Consider the following 25,979-nt stretch of genomic DNA (forward strand, 5'->3'; position numbering starts at 1 on the left):
CTGACTTTTAATTAATTTCCATTGTCCAAGCTGAGACAAATGGAAAATGTAAACTACATTTCTGCCCCCCCACCCCAAAATACATGTTAGTCGTTGAAGATGTTATTACAAACATAGGTAAAGAATTATTTACAATAAGATTTAAATGGTCTCTTTATTGTAGATTAAACAGCTGTTACTGGTTAGAATCTCCCCTTTCAACTACCTTAATTTCTACTAAGCAATTGAATTAATTAGTTGCTTACAGTTATGATCAATAATTCATTATCTTTGTTTGGTGTTATTTTCACATCATAGCTTGTTACTGTGATACCACCTACAAAAATAACATGCTTGGATGTTAATTGTGTCATGCAACAATCAATTTCCTTGTTAACCGAGAAAGTGACTGTTACTCAGGTGACAGACAAATCTTCAGATGCTATTGCCATTAGCAATATTTATCTTTGGTTTCAGGAGGACCATTTCTGCAGATGAGGAGAAAATATTGAATGTCTGCCTTTAATTAATATTGGTTTCTCCTCAGCATTTTTTAACCTTTGGTTCAAGTTATTAATGGCTAAATTATCAATACTCTAAATTAGATGCAGTTAAAACTTTAGTTTGATGTCTGGTCAGATACTGTGGGCTCTAATTCCAGAATTTACTTAGTCACATTTAGTGTTTTAACTCTTCTGTTTATGTATTTTTAATACTAGAACATAGCCTAACTGCTTTCTAAGATTTTGCTGAGGTTTTTCCCCCAGCTATAATGAAGGGCCTAAGTAACAGAACAGAAGGGAGATCAACTGGGTAGGACTATATTCTAGGACTTGGACTTGAACACAGGTCTCCCCCGCTTTGCCACAGACTTCCTTGGTGACCTTGGGCAAATCACTTAGTCCCAGTGTGACTCAGGAACCTCTTTGTGTTAACTGATAGGGGGTACAAATACTTTTACAGAGAACCCTAGGGTCAGACATATGCCTAATAATTCTTTAAAGCGTGGCATGTGAGCTCATCCTGTTTACCCTTTTAAAATATCAGCATAATGTCAGCTTTCTTCAGTGTTCTGGAACTTCCAAAGACGTATTGAAAAATAACATTAACAGTCCAGAAAGCTTCTCAGCCAGCTCTTTAAAAATTCTTGGATGAAACTGAGCAACTTGAGTAGCTGCTGTTTAACATCCTTCTGAGTTAACGTTGGAATTGAAAGTATTTCTTGATCATATGGTCCGAGTACACCATTTGGGTTTTTCCCAACTATACAACAGAAATATTTATTAAACACTTCTGCCTTTTCTACATTATTACTGACAATTCTATTTCCCTCTAGTAACAGACCAATGCCATTATTAGGATTCTTTTTGTTCCTGATATACTTAAAAACATTATTGTCCTTAACTCTGCTGGCCATAGATTTATCCTTGTGTCCCTTTCTGCTTCCCTTATCAATTTTCTACAATTCCTAGTTTCTAGTGTATATTTATGTAAGTATCTGAGACAGCTAATACATACTGATGGAAACAACATAATCATAATTACCCATACTTACGTACTAGCTGGCAAGGTTTTCCAGTGTACATTGCCTATGCAAACATTAGAAATGGGCATGGACTAGTGTGGGAAGGGGGACTCCCCCCAAACATGAACTAGTCACAATGTAATGATCTGTGGCTACATATTTCTTTAATACACACAAATCTAATGTTCACATCATTTTAATATCATGGACTGTTTCCGTTCCCCACCAAAACCCCACACATCAGGGACATAGCTCTCCACCCTATACTAATGCACAGGTTCTTATGAGAAGCCAGAAGAGGCCAGGAACTCTATTTATCCATTAGGTAAATGCCTACAAGAAGAGATTAATTTTGCAGCATTCCCTAAAAAATGACTATTCTTAATCAGCATGGTAGCTTTACATGAATGCTCTATTCAAAGAGCCTGCAAATTGTATCATAGGCTTTCAGCCAAAATGTCTCAATACAATGCTTCTGCTTTTTCTGGGAAACACAGAGAGGGGCATTTTCCTAATAGAACTGGATTGTGGTCCATTTAGGCCTTCATAGATGAAGACCTGTTACTGGACAGGAAAAGTAGATCACAAAGCATAGATTCATAGATTCTAAGGCCAGATCATTTAGTCTGACTTCCTGTAGAACTCCACAAAAATAATATCTTTTGAACTAGAGAATATATTTTTCAAAAAACATCTAAATCTTGATTTTAAAAATTGCCTGTGATGGAGAATCCTCTCCCTGCCCCCCAATCTTGGTAAATTGTTCCAATGGTTAGTTACTCTCAATTTAATCACTCTTTGTTAAGAATTTGCACCTTATTTCCAGTCTGAATTTATCTAGCTTCACATCAAGCCAGAATCATACAGTATTACATCTTTGTTTGCTAGATTGAAGGGCCCCTTATTTTCAAATATTTGTTCCCCATGTATGGACTTACAGAGTGTGATCAAGTCACCCACATATTCAATACTGATTTACTGTCAGATGTCAAAACTTTCAACTGCCATGTATTCAAGGTGGTCGGATACTATATGGATAGGTACCAATAAAGGAAAGACAGGCAGATCAAGGATAAAACTAGCTACACCCCTAGTTGGTAGTTCTAAACTAAAGCAACGCTACCACAGTGGTAGGTAATGAAGCCACTTCACTAGTTCTGCCAATAGAGGGAGTATAGCCTATTATGGTCCAGGAGAAAAGAGCAAAACACAAAAACTCATAAGCTCTTGAGTACATATTCTCCCCTCTGTTCAGCATGCCCTGCCTTAGCATATGGAATCAGGACAGGAGTTCACAGACATTCACACCAACAGCACGGCAACTGAAATAATCTGTCGCAGCATGCAAATACCATGACTGTCAGCTAAATACATATACGCAGCATCCAAGATTAAGAATCACTTTGTGCCAGATGCATATGTCATTACAGAGTACTTGGTGAGCTAATAAATCTCTTTCATTTACCAAGCATTTGAGTCAGAATTCATGACATATATAACAAATAAACATGTGAATATAAGCCCTATGGCCAGAAGCTCCAGAGGGAAAAAGTTCTCTCTATTCACTCTATTGGTGAAGACAGAAAAGTGGTGCCATAGAAAGTGTTATTTACGTCAGTCATCTACCCACAGTTTACTCCTGGGGGAATTCTGCACCAAACAATTAAAAAAAGCTCACAATATTTTAAAATTCTGCATATTTTGTCAAAATAACACAATATAATTACATCAGTTTCAAGTATTTTGGTTATACTTGCTTTCAGATATTTTGAAATAAATGTTTGTAACAATACAGAAAACAAAAAAGATTCCCCCAGGAGTAGAAAGTTAAAGAAATCCCTATCACAACCCAGTTCCTGTTTCTCTGTTACGTGTTTGTCGGCCTCCTCAGTCTGGGTGTGTCAAATGTGCCAGCTGGGCACATCTTGGGGAAGAACTCTGCCCCCCTGGTCTTTTAGTAGATTTTTTTTCCCCTGGCCTCGTAAGATTACCATATTTCAAGTTCTTAAATAGAAGACGCTGCCAGGAGTTGGAGGAAGGGTAGAGTTGGAGGTGCTGGAGGGGCATGTGTGTGTACTGGGAGAGAATGTTTAGGGGTGCTAGAGAGGTGTGTGTGTATAGGGGGATGCTGGAGGGGGTGTTTGGGGAGTGCTGGAGGTGTGTGTGTGTACTGAGGGAGGACATTGGGGGGCTGCTGGAGGGGATATTTGGGAGGTGCTAGAGGGAGCTGTGCAGGCTCCCCTGGCCCAGACACCAGCACTCCTCTGCCCCCAGAGCCCGGCCATGGGCCCAGATGCCCACACTCCTCTCCCTAGCCAGAGCCCAGCCACAGGCTCTGCTCCATACAGCTTCATTACTGTCCACACAGGGGACACTATGTGGCCCCACCCTTCATCACTCTTTGCAAGAACAGGGTCTTCCACACCTGCTTCTGTCCCAGGGCAGATGAAGATCAGACCTGGCAGCCAGAGCATGCAAAACTTTATTTCCCGCCAGGCTGAGTGTTCTACTCACTGCAGGGCCACAACCCAGGGCGTGCCAGGAACTGCAGCTCCTGGGAATCTGTCAGCTTCTCCCTGCCCCGTCCATCCTCTATTTGTGAGCTGGGGAGCCAGACTCTGTGGTATCCAGCAGCCCTAGTGGTGGCCAGAATGTCTGCAGTGCCAATTCTGCAGGAAAAAAATTCTGCACAGAACATTAATTCTGTGCAAATTTTGCCTTGCATAGTGGCACAGAATTCCCCCAAGAGTAATAGTTGTTCTCGTGACACTTAGAATGTCTTCATAGCTATCAGTGAACTTGGATTTGGGTGGGTAGAGGGCTCCCAGAGAGGGAAAAGAGCTCTATGTGGTAGAGCTCATTTTTAAGTGGCCAGGAGTCTGCTCAAGAGTCCCCTTCCAGGGGGATTTTGTGGCAAGAGACAGTACAAAGGACAGCAGCATAGCTAAGTGGACTCTGGTGAGGGCCCTGTTGTAATAATTCGTCCTACAAATTTACCCTCATTGAAAGCTCCACTCTGAGGAGTGAAAATTTATAAAATGTTACAATAACCTACAACAATAAACACTGATGGGAAAAGGTGAAAAAAGGAGATAAAGACTAGGTTAGTTCAAACAAAAAAGGCCTATAGCTATAACTCAAGGACTGTGTTATAATCATGCCTGGTAAACAAGAGTTAAGTGTGGGACTGGAAATCAATGGACCAAAATTGTAATGGCAGATATTAAGTCTAAATGGTGAACAAAATAATGAGGGGATGGTCTTTTATGCCCATCACACCCTTTTGGGGTCCTCAAAAAAAGAGCTGGGGGAAGGCAGGGGGTGTGGAGAGGAAGTATTAGCAGATGCTGGCTGACTGAAAGGGGAACAGGAAGGAATGAGCTTTGCCATCATGGCTGCCACCTTCACATTCTACCAGAACTCCAGAATCCACTGTGATATTGTTGGGCCTTTCACCATCCTAATCCCAGGGGAGGTCCCGACCAGACTCAGGCCAGAGAGGGACCCAGATGACATTACATTTCCATGAGCTTCATATGAATCCCATATACCACCTGGGATGTGAGACTTTTTACCCCCAACACTTCGTGTGTCCTTTCCTTGCCACATTACCCATTTTCTTTCCCCTTCTGTTTAATAAGGCTGTCTACACTGGTGTCACTAATACCACTCCTTGGGGGTGGAAGTCTTTTGTCAGCAGGAAAGCTCTCTCCTGCCAATAAACAGCAGCGACACCGCATGCCCTTTTAGCAGCACGGCTTTAGCAGCACAGCCTGGCTTAGCCAGCTAAGAGTGTTTATCTTGCAACACTACTGTGAGCCCATGACCAGAGAGGCCGTTAAAAGCCATGTCTTAACAGCCTGATGCTGTACAAGTTTGCCAGGTCTCACAGTAGCTAGAAAGATTGTGTGCCATGCTTGTTTCTCCAGCAGTGAGGCTGCAAGAGAAAGTCAACACCATAGACAGAAGCTGCATTTTCTATCTTTGCTATTATTCTCGTTCCCTTTTGTGTGTGGGGTTGTCTTGTTTGGTCTTCTAGAAAATGGGATAGTACTTTTAACAGCTCCAGCCATCTCAATTAACTTCTCTCTTTCCCCAAGGATAAGTTCCTTCAAAGTAACATCTTTAATACCTTCTAAGAGACTGTCAGACTGGTGGTGTTTTTTCTAGAACTTTCTACAGCTAAAAGGAACAAGGACTATTATGAAAATAAAAATCCATTTCAAATGCTGTGATTTTCTATATTTTTCTGTATCTTAAATAAAAGATTGAAAGGATTTGTAATGCTGTTTGCTATGGTACTAAGCAGGCTGAACACTATTTACCAGTTTAATGTTGTACAGTAACACGGTCACCTTTGACTCTTCGGGCCCATATATTCCATCAAAATTCAGACACTTCCCTGTCAACTTAGTAAAGCTGAATTAGTAAACTGGGTTAAGCAGTGGTACCACTCCCTTGGGACTGGAGACAGACCTGGAAAGGGATACTGGGGATCAGTAAGCAGCAGTAATCCAACTGTGAGTAGGGTTTGGTAGAAGGGTGCCGTGGTGCAGTCACCTGTGGGACATTTTTACTGGCAGGTGAGAAGGGCGTTAGACATACTGCTACCACAGTTACCGAAAGGGGTGGGTGGGTGTTTTACACTCTATTTGCATATATTCTGTTGCTGCTTTCTCCCATGTTTATGGTTGTGTTCCCTTTCCCCTCAAAAGAATTTCCTTAGTCTGTACAGTCTTGGAGTGCTTGTAAGAGAGGCAGTTTTGCCTGATAAGGATGACCAGGGAGGGTGAATTTAGTTTTCTCAGGTTTCATGGTGGTGGCTCCAGCTGGTTTAGTTGTTTATCAAGAGAGACCCTAGATATATTGAACCCATTAATTAACTGGCATAAATTTTTCATGTATATGATTAGCCAAACAGAAAGAATAATCACCTGTGTGTATATGGCCATAGATCATTAAAATATAGTTTCTAACCTTGGATTTAGGTTTGCATTGTTTCTTACAATACCACTAGTGTCTACTTACAGAGCAACTGGAAAACAGAAACATGCAAATTGACACTCATGACAGTCAACCCTTTGACTCACTTCCCTCAGTGAAGTCTCACTGTAACAGTACTCCGCTTCATGTAAGGGGAGAAGTTCCTTCCCTGCTGCCCTTTAGTGGTATGCTGATAGATCCAGCCCCTCAAGTGTGCACGTGCACACACACAAAAAGATACTTGAGTAAAAGTGTTATCAGGATAACCTGGGTCTTCTGGACCCCAAAACACAATCCAATAGAAAGGACTTAAAACAAAACAAGCAAAACAGACTCACATACTACCAAGTCCTGGCCGTCTCCATTTCTCAAGCATCATACTTCCTGATCTCTCAGCCAGGAGCACACTCCCCAGAACTCTCTCCAACCTGAGATAATTTACTAGGTTGCACGGAAACCAGAACAGCCTTCTTGGTCATCCTGACTAAAACTCTTTTCAGACAGGCCTACCTCACACAATCCCTTTTCAGTTGCCACTCCCAGCCAGAGATGCCTGTAAAACTGTTCTCCCTAAGCATTCCTCCTCCTCTTGACCAACAATCCCAGTCCACCCCAGCTGCAACTAGTAATGACCTAATGAGTCACAGATGTCTCTCACCAGGCTGAATTAAGCCCCTGACATGGGCACACTGGGGATTTGGTCCTTTTCTCTAAAGCAGTGGTTCTCAATTGGAGGTCCAGGGGGGCTGCCAGCTAGTTTCAGGGGGACTGTGAGCCTGGAGACCATGGGCAGAGTTGGAAGGGGACATAAGGGGCATTGTGGCCCAATCTGCAGTGCCTTAACCAGAGTGGGGCAGTCCCAGAAGCAGCTTCACCTCCCTCCCACCAAGGCCCTGCCCAGGTCAGAAACTGGAAGCCAGAGCCAGGTAGTGTGTGTACTGCTCTGGCTGTTACTATGGAGCGGTCAGCCACAGTGCTACCCTGTCTGCTGCTTCTCAGCTCCCACCTCCCTTTGACTGCTTACAAAGCTGGTAAAAGCTGCCTGGCTGGGGGGGACATATCTCCCTCAGGGAGCAGTAACCACAGGGGGCCACTCCCCCAGAACACAGCCCCTAGCTACCCCCCTCCCTCCCTGCACCCTGAGCTACCTGCACACAGTCCCTAGCTACCCCCCACCCCCGACAGACTGGGTGGCATGCTGTGAGTTGGGTTGGAGGTAGTGCTCCCTCCCCAGACCCTGCCATGCAGAGCTGGTCCCCCAAAATAGAAGTCAAAATACACCTAAGTAGGGTGCCAGGTGGGGGGAGCGGGAGGAAGGACTTAGAAAGAAAAAGGTTAAGAATCCCTGCTCTAAAAGGACAAAACTATGACACGCTTTTTTTTTTTTCTTTTAACAGGAAGATGAGAACTGTTTGTAATATTATTAAAAAACTAAACCCTAGCTAATACAGGCCTGATCCTCAGCTGGTGTAAATCAGCATAGTTTTGTTGGTTGCATTGGTACTATACCGATTTAGAAGATCTGGAGGTATGTTTTAATTAGGATATAGATTTTTCTCCACACCATACAAAACTATATAGCATGTAGGTGACGTGTGCCGTAATATATGAAATCATTGATGAACATCCTCTTTAACAAGGCCTTTTACACCTCTGAGGTAATATAGAAATCAGATCCAACATGTTTCACATATTTACAAAACAAAAGTATAAAGAGAACAATTTGGGCACAGAAAGAGCCACATTTTAAAAAAGCGTTACATATTTAAAGTGTCGTTGAACTCCAAAAAGTGAGTGCATTAAAAAATGGGCATTGCCAAGTTCTATACTTGTTTCTCAGAAATTCCCATAGCAGCTTTGCTCAGTTTAAAAGTAAAATATATTTAGCTACTATCATCTGCACAGAAACTCCTGGAATTTAAAAGTCATGCTGTGTTCTTTCTGGCTCGTGTATCACCAACCAGTAATACGGCCTACATGCAACAACAACAAAAATGTGAAATATAATATTTGCATAAGTAGCATATTTTACATGTATGTTAACTCAAACTAAAATGAAACTGGCCCTTTTCACATTAATCTGCACACATATATAGAACATCCTTACATGAAAGATTTCTAGAAAAGGTTCCGTGGTCACATTCTAATTAATTCCATCATGGATGTATACTGAATCCACCTCATGCTCTTGTAGTTTTGAGAGGTTGCAGCACAAACAGGAAATGTATCACAAAACCAAACCTGCTGAAGACTGAAACTCTGTATGTTGTAGTTCTAGACCAAGTACAAAAAGATAAAGATGTTTTAATATTAAGGTGAAGAAAATCTATTTTGAAGAAAGCTTGAAGTTAATTTTTGCCTCTTTTCTTGTGCTCTTTAGTTGTTGAAAATGAAACTGTGCATACTAATCTTTAAAACTAGCTGCCACTTTAAAAAACCAAAAAGCTGTGGAAGCTATTCTGAAAAACAAATGAATCATCACCAAAACATTAGCTGTGTAACAGTTTTTTTATTTTACTATATTGACATTTTATGCACAAATATTTTATCAGAATAAAAATAGAAAATAATTGTTTCATGTAAAATTACCAAAAAAATTCAAAACAAAAGTAATACATAATTATTAGCAGAGTAAGTGTCTTTATTTAAAGAGTAAAAATGTATGCAAAACCCCTGTTTTACAAAAAAATTGGGATTATACTTTTTTTTTCTGGCAGCAACAAAACAATTATATTGACATATAATATTCTACATCCTTTATTTAATTGAAGACATCAAGTTAGTCAGATTTCTCTCTTAGCTACAGGAAATTTGACAACAGCTTTATGCTGTTTGGAAAATGCATTGGTCCTTTTTTAATGAAAGGAACATGGTGGAAGAGCAGCAGATCCTACCAGGAAATAAAATGCATATAGACAAACGCAAAAGGGATAACCATATTTACTAAATTAAAGGGCTTCAAAATAATAATCAGATGTATTTACATGGGAAGTTTTGATGCCATCTTTCCTAAGAGAATGGAATAAGGCTATGTATATTCAAGGATAAAGCATCAATTTTACTTATTAGCTTTGATATTAATTCATCCTCCATTAGACTGATTTGGTCAGTCCACATTTTAAACCCTTCCTTTCTGTGCCCACTTGCAGTATTTTAGACCTCCACTAGAAAGACTGAGCAGTGTTCTAAGGGGCAGTTGTATCACATTCCTTAATTAGCTACTTGAACTGTGGCTTGTATTTACAGTGCCCATCCTTGTCTTGCACAAATGGAATTCTGGACACAGAAATAAGTTGTTAGCCACGCAACTTGCAGACTAATTTTCTCCTTTCATAAGCAAGATAGTGACCTCAGCTATATACATAACAGATTTCAAATGTTTGATAGTGAAAATGGGCTACAACTGTACTATAACAGTCATACAAGCTAGACATTTGACTTGACTTCTGACTGATTTACCCATATCTGTAACTTAAGGATTTGTTACAGACTAAAAAGGATTTGTGTAGCTTCTTATAAAGCTAATACATCTTTCAGAAGCAGAATACTCAGCCTTTTGGCAAATGAAGGAGTGCTTCAGTAATTCAAGACTGGTAAATTTATAGTCACTGGAGGAATTTGACAAGAGACAGCTACAATGGTGGTGATGGCAGCTAAAGAGACTTAAATGATAGATGGCATGAGAGAGATCCTCAGGCCTACATCAGAGGCATGGAGATGCACCTCCACTAAGAAAAAACACTTTAGCTCCCAGATGTACCCGGAAAAAATAAGCCCTAAAAATATACAAGTCTCACATATTTCCAATTCCTTGAAAGCCAGTTTCTCTTTACTTGTCAACAGCAAAAACATAGTGCTTCCACCACTCAGTTTAAGTACATTTTACATTAAGCGTCTGTCAGTGTAGCGAGATTCTTGACTTAAAAGTTTTAAGAGTAACTTGACCTTTCAACATGGTACTAAAGATTTTCTCTTATGCAATTATATTTTTACTATTTGTCAAGTGACACCACAGATTCTGCTGATGGTTCCTTATTTAAAAAAAATCTGCTTGCAAGAACAGCAAAAATGCATGGTAACACAATATTCATACTGTTTAAACAAAGGGGCAAAAAGTAAAAAAATACTCTATTCAGACTAACAGAAGAAGTCTAGCAAGTCATTAATGGAGAAGCTCACAAATCATGGAGATACAGTTTTGTACATATTAACATGTATATGCCTGAATGAAGTAATATTTATACCAGTCTCTGGATTCAGGATACATTCCAATTATATATATATTTTTTGAAAAATGTATCCAAACCCTTAACTGTGCCCTGCTTAGGCCTCAGGAATGTGTAGTTTTGTTTCTGAAGCCTTAAAACATTATCTGAAGTTTGGAAAAAAGGAATTTTTAATAAGAAACTATATTTTTTCATATTTTAATAGGGCAGACTATACAATAATCTAGAAGTCAAACTTTAGATTTTTATAAACTTATTTGCAACTCGTTTTGATTCTAAACAGGAAAGGATTGCTGAATATGATTAACTTAAGTCTTCAGTTCATCAAGATCAACTATAGTGCAGGTATAAGGAGTATTGGCTAATATACTCTGCAGCATAGAGTAATAAAAACGTCTTTTTGGGTGAGGGATATCTTTACGAGTTTTTAATCACCTGACAGGAAAAACATGGAAATCTTTATTCTTTTTTTTTTTGCTGCATAACATTTTTCAAAAGTTAAGAATTTGTCCTCGTATATGCATGTTAGCTACACATTACAATAAAATACTCATAATTGGCTTTTGACGTAAGCCAGACTTAAACCTGGATCTCTTTCTTCAGCACTGATCTTCAGTTTAGTCTATTCTTAGTTTTCTTTGCTTATAAACAGAGAAATTATCTTAAGGACTTGATGCTTTGTATTATTTTTTAATGTGTCTGTTCTTTCTGCTCTGCTTGATTAGATGAGATTAACAGGCATGTTTAAGGGCAGCTCCTGCTTTAACTGTGTACGCATCCAATTCCATTTTGTAGTTCAACAGAGAAAAAAAAAAACAGCAGAAAGGGTTGAATTCAAACTATTGACCAGTCTATTTCCTATAGATGCTTCACTTTTCTTAAAATGCTGGAACAAGTATTTTGTAGGGCTGGACATACAACATGAATTGGTTCAGCTTTCCTCACCAAGTTCAGCAGACTACATGACACAATGTGCCATTCTTCACATTGAAGAAGTTGTGGTGATCCCTTAACATACACTGAAATATATGCTGTTAAAGATCCAAATTTATGGGAGTCTCAGTTCTTTGTAGAAAATCATGCATCATATTGTACTGTCAAGGAATAAAAAGAAGCTTCCAATTCTGATAAAGATAACTGCTCTGGGTATATAAGAAAGGCCTCAGGCTCCCACTTTCAGGTCCTAGTGCTTAATTGTCTTTCTCGGTTTGCAGGGATGCTGTAGCTAGTGCTACTGCTGTGACTGGCTGTGCAATGCCATGGAGTTGCATCTTTGCCAGTTTCTTTTGCTCACACTCTGTGACCAACCGGTTCAGCTCTGCTGCGCTATAGCCAATGAGAGTTTTCAAGTCACAGACAAATTTGTACACAAACCTCTTGCCTTGTACTTTGCAGATCATATCCCCATCATAGTAATACCTTAAATGAGAAAAAGCAAAATCAGTGCAAAGTAACAGAGCAATATTCAGTGTACGAAACCCATGCACCCACACACAATGATCACCCTTAAAGATGCTGTAGCGCTAAAAGGTAGGTTCTTTTTCTCATTGTAAGATCTTGATAAAGATTTATTTTATTCACCAACATAAAACTAGATTTCAACTCTCTTGTGCTAGAGTTGTTTTGTTTTCAACATAAATGTAAAGAAGAGACGAAGGCAATGGAATATGAATTCTTTTCTTGAGTTATCTGGCTGAGCTATTGGGAGAGCAATGTTACTAAATCAATTCATCATCGCCATCACAAATCCCACAGCCTGAAGACTGAGCATCACTGGGGTGACAGTACACCAGAATGGCCAGATTTTGTAAGATTTTGTTGATTATTTTTGCCTTAGCAACAGAGAGACTCTTGGCCATTTCAGCTACAAGAACAATTGACCAGACTGTTGCAGGTCGTCAGTTTCAGTATGCACCCTCGTGTACTGACCCTGTAGGTCCCATAACTTTGCATCTTGCTAACTCCCTTGGTGGAGAAAGCAGCTAATTTCAAACGGAATGCTGTGGGTCATTGTATTCATTAATATTATGGAAAGAGTGGGACTGTATATTAATATAGCCCATCTAAAACTACAGGATACTTTTCAACAGCGAGCACTGGAGTTTCACTCTTTCCTTTGTATAATTTAAATGCAGGACCTATTAAAAAACAAAGTCAGAAGCACATCCGTTATCTATGTTTACAATTAATTATGAATTAATTACCCTCTTATGGTCAACATTTTTCATATTTTAACACAATAGAGTTGTTACCATAGGCCACACCAAACAGAATGCAGTTAAGACAATATAAAACTCTATACATGATCTATAGTACTCCAGAAACAAATTTAACTTTTTACAGTTGTATTTTGTGCTCTCTTCGCCTCAGGCATTAATGAATTTGGACTTCTGAGGTTTAGTGGGATTGTGATAAATTTGTGCAAGGCACAAATATAATGAAAGAAAATCACCCAGCTATGGTTCAGTTTCTCTGAAAAATATAATTTGACTGGATTGCCACTCTTACCTCATGCTTCTACCATCAGATAGCTGGAAACTCCCTTGGCTCTCAGATTTTCAACCCTTTGAAAAGCATGCTTGTGTACAGAACAAATGCCAGGTCATCTGTACTTCTGAGATATTCTTTAGTACTTGATAAGCAAGGAATAAAGAGGGTCTCTAATCTCCAAGCGAAACTGAGTAAATCACTGAACTAGCTTTTGCCTCCGAGTCAAATCTCTTGGGAGACACCAAATTTTGCAGATGACACACTTCAGACTAAAGCTGTGTCTACAATGCCACTTTCAGTGCTAAAACTTTAGTCGTTCAGGGGCGTGAAAAAACACACTCGAGTGACAAAAGTTTTAGCACTGAAAAGCACCAGTGTAGACAGGACTGTGGCTCCCGGTGATTAAGCTCGTTCGGGGTGTTTTTTTTGTGTTTTTTTTTTTAAAATCACTGGGAGAGCTCTGCCCTGGTAATAAAGCTTGACTACACTGCCCAAGTCACAGTGCTGCCACAGCTGTATTGTAACATGGATAGTGTAGACATACCCTAAAACAAAAACTGGAACCTTCAGAATGAGAAATACCCAAGCTGGTTTGGCAAACCACAGAGACTGGTGAAGACTTACTGTAAGTGGAATGAAGTCTGATTGGGTGCACTTGTGACTGTGGTCATTAAGAACTGAAGCAGAGCATACCAGAGGGCCTTGAGAATTAAGAGTTTGTCTATACCAGGGTAGACAACCTATGGCACATGTGCTGAAGGTGGCATGTGAGCTGATTTTCAGGGGCACTCACACTGCCGGGGTCCTGGCCACCGGCCTGGGAAGCTCTGCATTTTAATTTAATTTTAAATGAAGCTTTTAAAACATTTTAAAAACCTTATTTACTTGACATACAACAATAGTTTAGTTATATATTATAGACTTATAGAAAGAAACCTTCTAAAAATGTTAAAATGTATTACTGGAATGCAAAACCTTAAATTAGAGTGAATAAATGAAGATTTGGCACACTGCTTCTGAAAGGTTGCAGACCCCTGGGTCTATACATATCAAAAGGTCAAAAGTGAGGGTATCTTTAAGAACTGATTAAGCAGCTGTCTTATGTCTCATACTAGAAGAGACACAAAAGCTGGAATCTAGTCATTATAGCAACTACAGAGAAATATTTATATCAGTTTTTACAGAATGTTGTTACAGATGCAATGCACAATACAGAGAGTACAACCAACAAATACAGAAAATGAATGTTTAGGAATTCTTAATCTGTTGGTATGTTTCAGATTATGCTGAAACAAAAGTTATGTATGTTTGCAAAGCACAAGATTAAAAATGAGCAATGTCACTTTTCTATAAAGTTATTAAATAGATACTACTTCTGGCAATTCACTGATGGTACAGTCAAGAATACATACCAAAATACAGACCAATTGCTTTTTCTGTTCTTTGTATTCATGGAGCATTAACATGAACTACTTTTAATCTGCTTATTCTTCTTCTAACTGTGTAGAATATCTACCACCAGGATCATCAGTATCATTTACTGTATTAATCACAAATTTACACAGTAGTTTTAATAAATTAGTAAAGAAAACTTAAGTCACAAGTTTGTTTTTTAAACAACAATTCAAGTTGTAAGCAAAATTTTCCCAGTGGCAGAAGGAGGCATTTAATATCGCCACAGACATCTAAATGCTAGATAACATGTCAGTATTGATGCAGCTGCCAAAAGAAAAATACTTTGAGAAACAAAACAAATACAATTTTTTTTCACTTTATGTAAATTACTATGAAAACATCCTGGTGATGAGAAAGTTATTCTTGAGCTCTTCTGCTGCCTTCTGCTGCTTTCACTTAGTTTGCTTAGAAAAGAAAAATAAAACCTTTAAAACCACTACTGTGATTTTGGTATTGCAAGAATATTTTTTATGTATACCTTACAACCGCAAATGGATATAAAATCATAGAATATCAGGGTTGGAAGGGACCTCAGGAGGTCATCTAATCCAACCCCCTGCTCAAAGCAGGACCAATCCCCAACTAAATCATCCCAGCCAGGGCGTTGTCAAGCCTGACCTTAAAAAGCTCTAAGGAAGGAGATTCCACCACCTCCCTAAGTAACCCATTCCAGTGCTTCACCACCCTCCTAGTGAAAATGTTTTTCCTAATATCCAACCTAAACCTCTCCCACTGCAACTTGAGACCATTACTCCTTGTTCTGTCATCTGGTACCACTGAGAACAGTCCAGATCCATCCTCTTTGGAAATTTGTGCTATGTAGCTTCAGATTGAAAATAAAAACTGCATTTACTTCAAAATAAACTTTAAATATCTCAAGCTACTGTGTCTCTTATCTGAATCTTACAAACCCGCTATGGGCAAAAATATCAAGATATTGAAAAATTAGGCCCTGATCCTGCAATCATTTATGCTTGTATGTAACTTTACTCACATGAACAGTGCTTAAAAATCACATAAGCATTTGCGGCATCAACCTTGTATTTTAGAGTAGGCCAAATTATCAGATAAATTGACATTAATGAAAAAAAGCATTTCTTGGGAAAAGTTGGTAAACATGTTTTGTTTCATAATTTGAATGTGCTGAATTTGAAAATGATGTTTACCAAACTGAATTTCGAACTTTAAGGTAAGTAGAAACAAAAAATTGCTATCATTTGTAACTTATTAAAAAAAAAAAAAAGGTGAAGGAGAGGTACTAACTATAGACTATGTTCCTAGTTTGGAATCCTGTGCTAACAAAAAATGCAGGGTGCGATCACTTTTGAAGATCATACTCTCTCTTTCCTCTGGGTATGCAATGATATGCACTTGAATTTTGTTTGTTTTGCATTAAGGATGACATTTAAGATTAAGTAAATACTCAAGTAAGTAAGTACTTTTCAGATATTTTTGGAATTAAATGCCCTGCTATGCTTCACACTAAGTATCATACACAACATAGTATGATATCGTTTATTTCCATAAGTTCTTCTCTTTCAAAAATATAAATTATTACTATTAGCCCTTAGCACTAATCCAACCTAAAGCTGACTTTTGCTTACAGTGTAAGTGAGTCAAGTATTGATTTGGATACCTGTGCCTTGGCATAAGCTACGTTCTGGTAAATATTTATTGAATATTCATGAGGTAGTGTTTAATTATATTTTATTATTGTCAGGTATTCCATAGATGAAACACAGAGGCAGCCTTGAATCTGAAGCATTCCTCAACAATATCTTGCCAACAAGTGAAAAAGGACAGCTTTTGCTTCTAGTGAACAGGGATTGACTACAATACAAGGGGCAACCAACACGAGACAGAAACTCAGATTTCTAAATAGGGATGCAACCAACAGAATTCTAACAGCTCTTCAATCTAAATGCAGGCAATAATTATTTTGGCATAAAACTGTTATGCAACATATACAGATAAAGGTAAAATTAGCAATTTCTAAAATCCAATGAAGCTACTTCATCAACCAGTAAGGGTGAACTGAAAATTCCATCTTGCATTTCAATCTCTAAAACCTCAACAGTGCTTCAGAGCGAGGTCCCCCTACTGAACTGGAGTCTTTGCATTTCTGCCAGGATGGACGTTTCTCCAAACAAAAAACTTTCTTGTGTAACAACATTCAAAATGAACAAATACTAGAGACAGCAGAGTATAAATATGAGCTTAGTATACATATAGCTGGTGTAAGTGACCTAATAGTCTCAGAATTAAAAAGACCACTCTAACTGCTTTAAACATTTTTTGAGACAACACCACCAACTATGAAACCACTCTGAGTGGTACTGACTTGGCAATGGTCTGTTTTAGCAATGAGAGAAAAAACAGTGCAAAAAAGGGCTGTGTTTTGGAACTTTCACAGGTATGGACACATTACTGTTTTCTCTCAAATGAAGCTGGTGGAGATGTCCCACATACATTTTTAAGTAATATGGAAACCTTCAAAGAAAAACTTATTCTACATTGCGATGGTGCTTACAAGTTCATTGTCTTACATGATCAATCTGCGTTGGAGAGAAAAATATTATTAGTGCCTGTCAATTCTGTCATCTCTTTTTCCTTCCAGGCACTGACCGGTTTTGATATTATTTCCCATATTGCTGGGCACAGCAAGAAAATGGCGTGGACAATATTTATGGAGAAACATGGATTGCTAAGAAACTTAGGGAAGGATGATCTATAGAATGAAAATCATTTCAGCAGAAAAAGTTCATCTGCAGCATGTACAATTTACTTAAAGAGGAGAGCTGCAACAAGTTCTCCAAGTGTTGATCGCTAGAGGCACTGACCCCAACAAATGGTGCACTGTGCTACCATATCCAAAAAACTCACTTTCAAGCCACGGTGTGGAAGCAGGCAAACTGCTACAATCCTACACTGCCCTTATGAGAGAACATGGGTTGGGACAAACACAATAGAGAACTGGTACCCAAGCTAATGTCACTAGAGCAAATCCCCCATAACTGTGCAGAAATTATCTATGGATGTATTAAAGGGTGGCTATCACAACACTGGAGCTGCAGAAATGCCACAATGGCATGCACTGGGCCTGTTAATGCAAGGGGTGTGTTGATACATATAGGACCTCTTAAATTATACCTGTTTAAACAATGTGCAGGACATACAGTAACTGTTTGTAGTGGATTTAAAAGATATTTACTAATTTTTCAAATTTGTCTTACATGTACTTCAATTTAGAAGGTGAAATATTCAAAGTTCAGCGTAGTAATTTTTTTTTTAAAACAGACTCAGCACATTTAAATCATGAAAGATATCTTGTTCACCTGCCTTTCCCAAAAATGCCTCCTATATCTTATTTTATAGAAAGTGTGCCTAATCTATTATATTGACAATGTTTTTAAGTGGTGTAAAATCTATTACTTTGTTAACTCTGAAAAAAAAATTGGTTTAATGAAAAGTTATTGTGCACTTTGTTTTAAATACACACAGGACAAAATTTGCTAAAATGGGAGTCTAAAGTTATGGTCCTAAGCCCATATATTTAGGTACCTAAATGTTTTTGTAAATGTGACCCTTAACATGAACATGATTTGGGACCACAATTCCCACTGACTTCAAAACTACAAAACCCAGATGAAGGAAAATAGCTTAGTTGAGGCATTTCAGTTTTCTTGACTCGTGAAAGTTCAATATATCAGATGGTGATGCTGGCTGGAAACAGAGCAGGAGCTATTTGTTTATCAATTGTGTGTTTGGTTTGTGTTGTTCTCACAGTAAGGATGCTAATGAGGTCCTGGACTTGTCTTTTTCAGCACACACAGCATTTTAAGTATGATACTTAATAGAAAAAAACTATGTAAAATCTGAAATTCTATAACAGTTTGGCATGCGGCAAATCTCCAAAAAGGGGCATAATTTGGGAGTTTAATGTACCTATCCTGCACACACCCACATCATATATGATTTGAAAGCTTATTTTATGTGCAATTAGTTGAATTATGATGTGGAGCTGTCAAGTGGTGCTCTAGGCCTGTAGGTGAGGTGAAACAATGGTACTCAAAATGAGATAGTGTCATTTTTTGCATAGTTCCAGAAATACTGCAACATGACTACAGGTTTTTGGTTTTTTTATACTGTGTAAGTTAACTTCAACACCTTAATATGGTATTTATTGGTCAAATTTCCCAAATGACACTGTATCAGAAGATTTTTAATGGGCAAGTTCTCCCCGGCCCAAGAAATGATGAAGTGGCTTAGCATGTGGAAAAAATGGCGAGAGCATTACATATACCATACACGCCGCTGCCAGTGGGGTGCAGTGTAGACATATATCTTAAATTCTGTAACTAAAAGCTGTTTCCATGACTATTTCCCCAAGAAACTGTTAAACATATTATCCAAAGATTATCGATCATAGTATTTTCCATTTGTTTTCTAAAGGCAACCCCCTCACACATCTAAATAATGACCCACCCTGCTCAGCTGATGAGAACGGCAGCAGAAGGCGGCATGGTGGTCTGTAACTGTCTGTTTTTTAACTGATGTGCAATCACAAAAGATCATATGTAACTGGCAGAATACTACAATTAGAGGGAAGTATACACCATTTCATGAAATAAGTTAGTTGTAGAGCTTCTTACCGCAGAGCACGACTAAGCTTCTCATAGTTCATGGTGGGTTTATTTTTACGTTGTCCCCATTTCTGTGCAACCAGCTCAGGTTGATTCAGTTTAAACTCCCCTTCATCGCCAACCCAAGAAATACAGTCTCGAGCATCTTTGTCAGTAAGAAGTTCTAGCAAAAACTGCCATAGCTGAATCTGGCCATTGTTTCCTATAGAGAGATAAAAAGTCATTAAAACTAAACAAAAGTTATTTTCTACATCAAGCTATGTGCTCTTTAGCACCAGGCTGCGCACTGATTCAGTACTAACTCAAAAGGTCTGAGGGCTACTTACTGCATCAGCACTACCTGTCGCATCTGGATTTTCCCTACAGGCCTCATAACCAAGCAAGCAGCACTTAGAAAATTTGGCAAAATCATATCTGTAAGGGATATGGCTGTATACTGCAAATTCACCATGTGATTTAACTGTTAAATATTTATAGCATTTACATTAAAATAAAATTGAGAAAATACCTGTTCTGTTCCCAGGTGAACTTCGGTCTTCTCCTGAGATTCTTGGTGCTCTTTGTACTTTAGCTGCCTTTGCACTGCTGTTTATTACTTTAATGGTGGTTGGGGTAGCAGGCTGTACAGATGCTGGAATAATTTGCACAGCTGTGAAACAGCAAACATTGGAGAACAATAATTATAACTTATTGGTACAAAACCCTGATATGTGTGTGTGTGTGTGTGTGTGTGTGTGTGTGTGTGTGTGTGTGTGTGTGTGTGTGTGTGTGTGTGTGTGTGTGTGTGTGTGCACATCAATATTAACATTCAAAATATTTCCCCTCAACAGAGCCACTCAGATATTCATAACCTTCATTTTAAGAATAATATAAATTGTTGCTACCATTTAAAATGGAATTTGTGTTAGCACTGCAGTATAGAACTTATTTCTAATATATGTTCACCAAGAATGCAGTTCTGAACATATATTACAAATATTTCACTCGTGTCACGTTACGGTAAAGAATAATGGAAAAGTTTATTGATCATAATAAGAAGAAAGTTAGAAACATTCATAATTCTGATTATATTAAACTCTTAAATTGGCTAAAAAATTAAAGCTTTGCTTTCAAGATGAAAAACATGCAAAACTTTCTCTTTGGCTTTTCTGACTTTTTGGTAGCATGAGTGCTGAACCCACATTTCTTGTTGACAAACACCTGTCTTAATAATTTACTGGCATGACTACTCACGCTGATCAATAGTAACTGTTGCTATTTCTCCAGAGTGTTCTTGGCTAGCCAATACATCTGCCAAGTAAAAGAAAAATATTTAAATCTTTATTCAAATCCTTACCCTCATAAGTCAACTGAATGCCAAATGGATTTTATAACTGAGAAAACAAGAAAGGAATGCAGAGAAACAACATAAAGGTTGTAGAGTATATAAAGATGATGACTTTTAAGAGTAAATATTTAACACCATGTGAAAGAAGTATGTACAACCTTTTTTATGTTGTTATGGGCATCTGGGATGAAGCTTTATTTTCACTAATGTATTTTTAGAATATCACACACACTTTTTTTTTATTCTTTACCCATACAAACTTTCCATTTTCCTTATATGATGTACTTTCTTCAATGTCACAGAGAAAATCAGCCTACCTAATTGTATCCAAACATTGAATACACATGAATGCACAATAGATTAGCTGCAGTGTATATGAGCTAAAGAATTAGCTTAGTAATTTCTACATTTATGTTGCGAAACTGCAATGTATATTAAATAGCATTTAATATTTAATTGTAAATATAATATATATAAATAATCTGTCAAATCAGAAGATGAACGAAAGCTAATAATAAAAACATAAATCAGGAATTCTCAGGTATGTTGTAAGAGCCATACCTTTTGTACCTTACTTCCTGTATTAGATTAACAGTATAAAATTTGAGGAAAAATGGGACATTTCCTTTGTAACAGCAAATACTCTCATTATAACATATTCCCTTATCTTGTACTTGACACCCTCCCTTTCACTGCTAATGGAAAGTGGGAAAATAATTTGGACTGTTCACAGCTGTTTTTATCTTTCCACAGAAAAAAATAGTAACTGAATCAGTCATTGATAAAGCTCACATACATTTTCGAAGAAGCTCCAGGTGGCTCCAAAGGATTTCTCCCCGAGGGACCCTCTGGAAGAAGTCCTCTTGATTGAGGCTACATAACTCTCGTCCTGGAATACTAAGAGTATTGAGGTCTATGTCAGTCATGCTGAACTCCTTCATCACCCATACCACCCAGTGGAGTACTTGGTCTGTTGACCACTGTACAGGGTCTAGGAAAAAAGAAGAAAAATATATTAAACAACTGATAAAAGCTGTAAAAGGTGCGTCACCCTGCCCATTTCAGACACTACAGAACTATTCCCTATAGTCACTAGCAATAAAAAGAACCAGAGAAAAAACAGTCCCATATGATTGAAACAAGTATGACTGAAAAGTCATATGAATGAGGAGTTAAATTTTAAAAAAGACCTAATTCTTAAGTTTTAGTAACAAAGCCTAACATTCTTTGCATAGAGAAACAAAAAAGGGAAGACAGTAGAAGGTGTGGAAAGCCATAACACAAATGAAATTTTGATTCTCAAGATGCCACTACAAAACTATTCCTATGGACTTGCTAATTTGCTTTCTATGGCTTTGCCTCAGACAGTGCAGTATCTGGAGTACAATGCAAGCCTCTGACTTGGATCACCATTTATTCTCACCATTTCTGAAAATTTCTGAGCCCTCTATTGGCTCTCTCTACCAAATTTCTTGTTTCATTCCTTCCAATATGAAACACTAGCCTTCCCTATGTTGGGATGGGATACCCTTCCCCAACCACGATCTAGGTCAGTAACACTGTGTGCAACCAGGGAGTAGCTGAGGATATTGGTGGCTAGCAAGAGTTCTAAGCAACATCATTAAGCTTCCAAACCTTTTTCGGAGAAGGATGAGACTTTTTTTTTTTTTTTTTTTTGCGCCTTGTTGTAACTATGGCAACTGGGTGAACAGTTAGAACAGATGGCTGTCAAAAACTGTTTCACATGTAGAGTCAATTTTTTTTCCTGTTACCATTGTCATATCCTGTAGGTTCTTTAGGCTAATGCTATACTGCATAATAATGCTTCTGTGAGCACAGCATAACTCTGGAATCTACCTTTGGCCTCCAAATCCCAAAAGAGCTCTGGGAAGCCCTAACAAAAAGCAACTTGGCATCATGGATAAGCACAGATATGGTTTCTGTGATTTTCTGAACAGAATGGATCAGGAAAGTTCTATCATTCCCTCACCTAGGAAAAAGCAAGAGCTGTATCTTATATGGTTTCTTGAGAGGCTTTTGAGTTTCATGGCTGAGACAAACATGCTTTAGCAGTCACTCCCATTGGTCATGAAACTCTCCCCGACAGAGTCTGGATCTTGTACATGGTCAGCAGAAACCTCTCACTTCAACAGTTCTGAACCTGGAACCGCTGGCACATCCACCAAAATGCAAGAAGAATGGGCAGTGCCAGAGTTTTAAAAATCACGTTTTAAAGAGCTAACTCTGCATTTGCAGCACACCAGTCCCCGGAAATAGTAAAGGAAATATGAGAACGTTCCTCGTTAAGACTTAGCTCTCAAGAAATATTCTAGAGCGGGGTGGGGGCGGGGGGGGAGGCAGAAGACAGTAAGGAATGGTGGTGGTGCTGGTGGTAAGAGTTTTCATCATAGCTCTTGGACGTCACAAAGAACCTCCTCTGCTCCAGAAACTAAGCTTCTTGTTTCTTAAAAGAGCTAAGTAAGCTGTCTGCCACAGCACCAAAAATTATCTACTTCTGTTGCTGCCTTGCCTCCTGAAATAACTTTGGCTTCTTAGAGTGAAAATATAATGCACTTAAGGTCTCTCTTGGTTAACTGCGGCTCCAAAAAGCAGTTGGGCATTTTTCCTTTGATTTAGCATTTTCTGATCATTCCAGGCTTCCAGCAAAAATAAGCTGAAGGAGAAAATGACAGCTAGAAACACCTGTGGAGTACACCTTGTATGTTTCTCTGAGACAAGAATGAAATTGGAGAAACAGAAGAGAGATGTTAAAGAGTGGAAAATTCCTGGATGGTGGTTAGTTGTTAGCTTACTAGTCAGAGCAAATAACGGGAAGGAATAGAGTCTGCAATATCACTACAAAACAGGGTTTGAGTTTACTCCGAGCTACAACTCTCACTGTCTGTTGCAAAGCGCTCTGGATTCTCAAAAGAGGCAAGTGATTTCAGAAAAACTCTCAACTCCTAGCAGAAATGCAATTTACACACATATATAGAAGGATCAGGCAAAATGAAATCTCATCTTTGAGGAATCATACAAAAATTCATTTACAAAAAACTACAGAGGCATATATTATTATAAAGCACCAACAATACATTCAGAATACGAAAGGTCCTCAAGTGCCTCCTTTCTCTAATTTCTTGAAGTCAGGAAAATCTGATATGGTGTGTAAAAGCTATCCTTTTTGGCATTCACTTGATTAAGACTTCTACTACCAAGAGGAGAATTCCAAAATGTCTATACTTGGGTTTTGTCATAAAAGAGGCCAATTTTTGTTTTCTAGAAAATTCTCACCTAGGTAATGGAAAACAATTGTAAACCTTTAAAATTACAATGGTGTCACATTCACAATGCTGATTTTCTTCTTTGAGAAAGCAAAGTTTTAATACTAACAAATCTATAAAGTTGATTTACAACAGTTAATTTAACACTAAATGTTTTTAGTATTATGTTGAAGAGTGTAACTTATCTTCTTGCATTGTAGGATGGCATGCTGTGAAATTTCAGAAGATATTCACATGAATATCCCTAAGCTTTTTGTATCAAACCATCAAATAACAAGGTATCTAGCATAATGAAAGTGAATTCAGAAATGCTTGTATGTCAAAGAGATCAATAAAGCAAAGCAAATCAGAAGCCATTGCTTCAGTTATTTCTCTGAGAATCTGTTAAGAATATCAGACAATTTAATACGTTGTTCCCTTGTAAATACTGGAGACTAAATTTAATTATTTCCAAGTATTAAAACCAAGAAAAGGCAAACAATCTGAAATGGTTGTAATGTGTTTTGTGCCATCTAGCGTTATCACTTTGGCTTCCTCAACAAGGCAAAAAAAGAGGCAAGTTTCTGGGAGTTTGTTTACATATTACAGGTGGATTTAGTGAATATCACTGGAGAGAACATTACAATGATTTAACACAGTTAATTTTCACCTGCAGAGTCCAGGGTTCAAGTGTGGTATAAGTCTCAAAAGAAATGTTTCAATTTAGCTCCCAGAACACATTTGCAGACATTACATATGCTGTAATGTTAGAACAATTAGTGTCTTCCATGGTGACGCTCTTTTGAAAAGATTATTGAAGTTTAAAAATTAGGTACATTAGGTACTTGAATCTAAGTGTGGCTTTTCATACAAATCTGATACTGCTAGGTGCTCCGCATCCTCCACTACGATAGTCTTTAATGGGCCCAAAGAGAGTCAGGAACCCCAGAGAACTGGACCCAAGGTCAGATTCACACACAGAAAGTTTAATCTGCTAGTACACATATTTTAAACTACTTTATGCACTAGACCAGGGAAAATACACATTTTTATTTAAGTAAGCTATGGAGGAAACTTACCCTCTTCTACCAAGGAATTATAAGCCATGGTTCCACCTCCACTTTATTTACTCTATCAAGCTATTTGTACTGCACTCCTCGCCATAGCATGTGAAATCTCATTATGGTATCTGAGCACTTTAATAAATGATGTCTCTTATAACATACCTAATATCAAATAATTCTCAATTATTAAAAACATACAAGCTACTCAACATCGTGTTTTATTACCATAGGGTATTCCAAGGCGTTCTTGCTCCTTTCTGTAGCCTTCCAGCGCTGCAGCCCATCGGGTCACTTGCTCAGAGGTCTCATCTGAAATGGTTGTAATGTGTTTTGTGCCATCGAGGGTTATCACTTGGGCTTCCTCAACGAGGTGAGCTTCAGCTTCAGCATGGTGGGCATCCGGATCGATAACTACCTCCACAGTTTCCACAGGCTTTACAATTTCAAGGATGTTTAACTTGGGCTCTATTCCTAGATATGGATGAAAATACAATAAAGTAAAATACATTATCTTTGAGCACTGCAAAAGCATTACCAGTTTTATTTAAATCTTGCCAAACATACTGTTACTACATGCCAAGAATCAGATACAGAAAACACCAGATGCATTCGTGGTTAGCATCATATTTCCAGGACAATTCATATGACTCAACACTATCAAGGATAGTAGACCCCAATGTGTTATTTCTTCTCACCCTTCACTTAAGCATACACTTATAATTTAGTAAAGTGAACAAACGAATAACCATGTCCCTTCACCCCACAATCCCATGAGTTTTAAATTCAGGTTTTATATATACCCCACACACATATTCAACTGGCAGTTCTGTATGCATACCTAAAGAACTATTACACTTGTCCTATGAAGGAAATATAGTAGGCCCCAAAATAGGTACCACTTTCAGTCTTCAAAAGTGTTTACTTTTAAATTGTCTTTGAAATTATTACACACATTTTGGTTAGCATCACTTTAAGATACCCCATAAGGTACACCTACATTTCAATAAAAGACTTGCAGCATGGC

At 38.2% G+C, this 25,979-nt stretch overlaps 1 protein-coding gene across 2 annotated transcripts in view; it reads right to left on the minus strand.

Annotated features, from left to right (window-relative positions):
* Window positions 1–8,981: 8,981 nt before the first annotated feature.
* GABPA (GA binding protein transcription factor subunit alpha) overlaps window positions 8,982–25,979 on the minus strand; it is a 47,884-nt gene continuing 30,886 nt past the window's right edge. For both annotated transcript variants that reach the window (XM_030579641.1, XM_030579650.1), the window contains exons 5-10: window positions 25,181–25,426; window positions 21,425–21,619; window positions 20,535–20,591; window positions 19,810–19,950; window positions 19,311–19,503; window positions 8,982–12,132 (exon numbers count right to left, since the gene is read on the minus strand). In XM_030579641.1, the coding sequence (XP_030435501.1) occupies window positions 11,904–12,132; window positions 19,311–19,503; window positions 19,810–19,950; window positions 20,535–20,591; window positions 21,425–21,619; window positions 25,181–25,426 (1,061 nt within the window). In that variant the 3' untranslated portion in view covers window positions 8,982–11,903. The remainder of the gene's footprint in view (window positions 12,133–19,310; window positions 19,504–19,809; window positions 19,951–20,534; window positions 20,592–21,424; window positions 21,620–25,180; window positions 25,427–25,979) is intronic.

This window comes from Gopherus evgoodei, chromosome 1, assembly GCF_007399415.2.
Source record: "Gopherus evgoodei ecotype Sinaloan lineage chromosome 1, rGopEvg1_v1.p, whole genome shotgun sequence".
NCBI lineage: Eukaryota > Metazoa > Chordata > Testudines > Testudinidae > Gopherus > Gopherus evgoodei.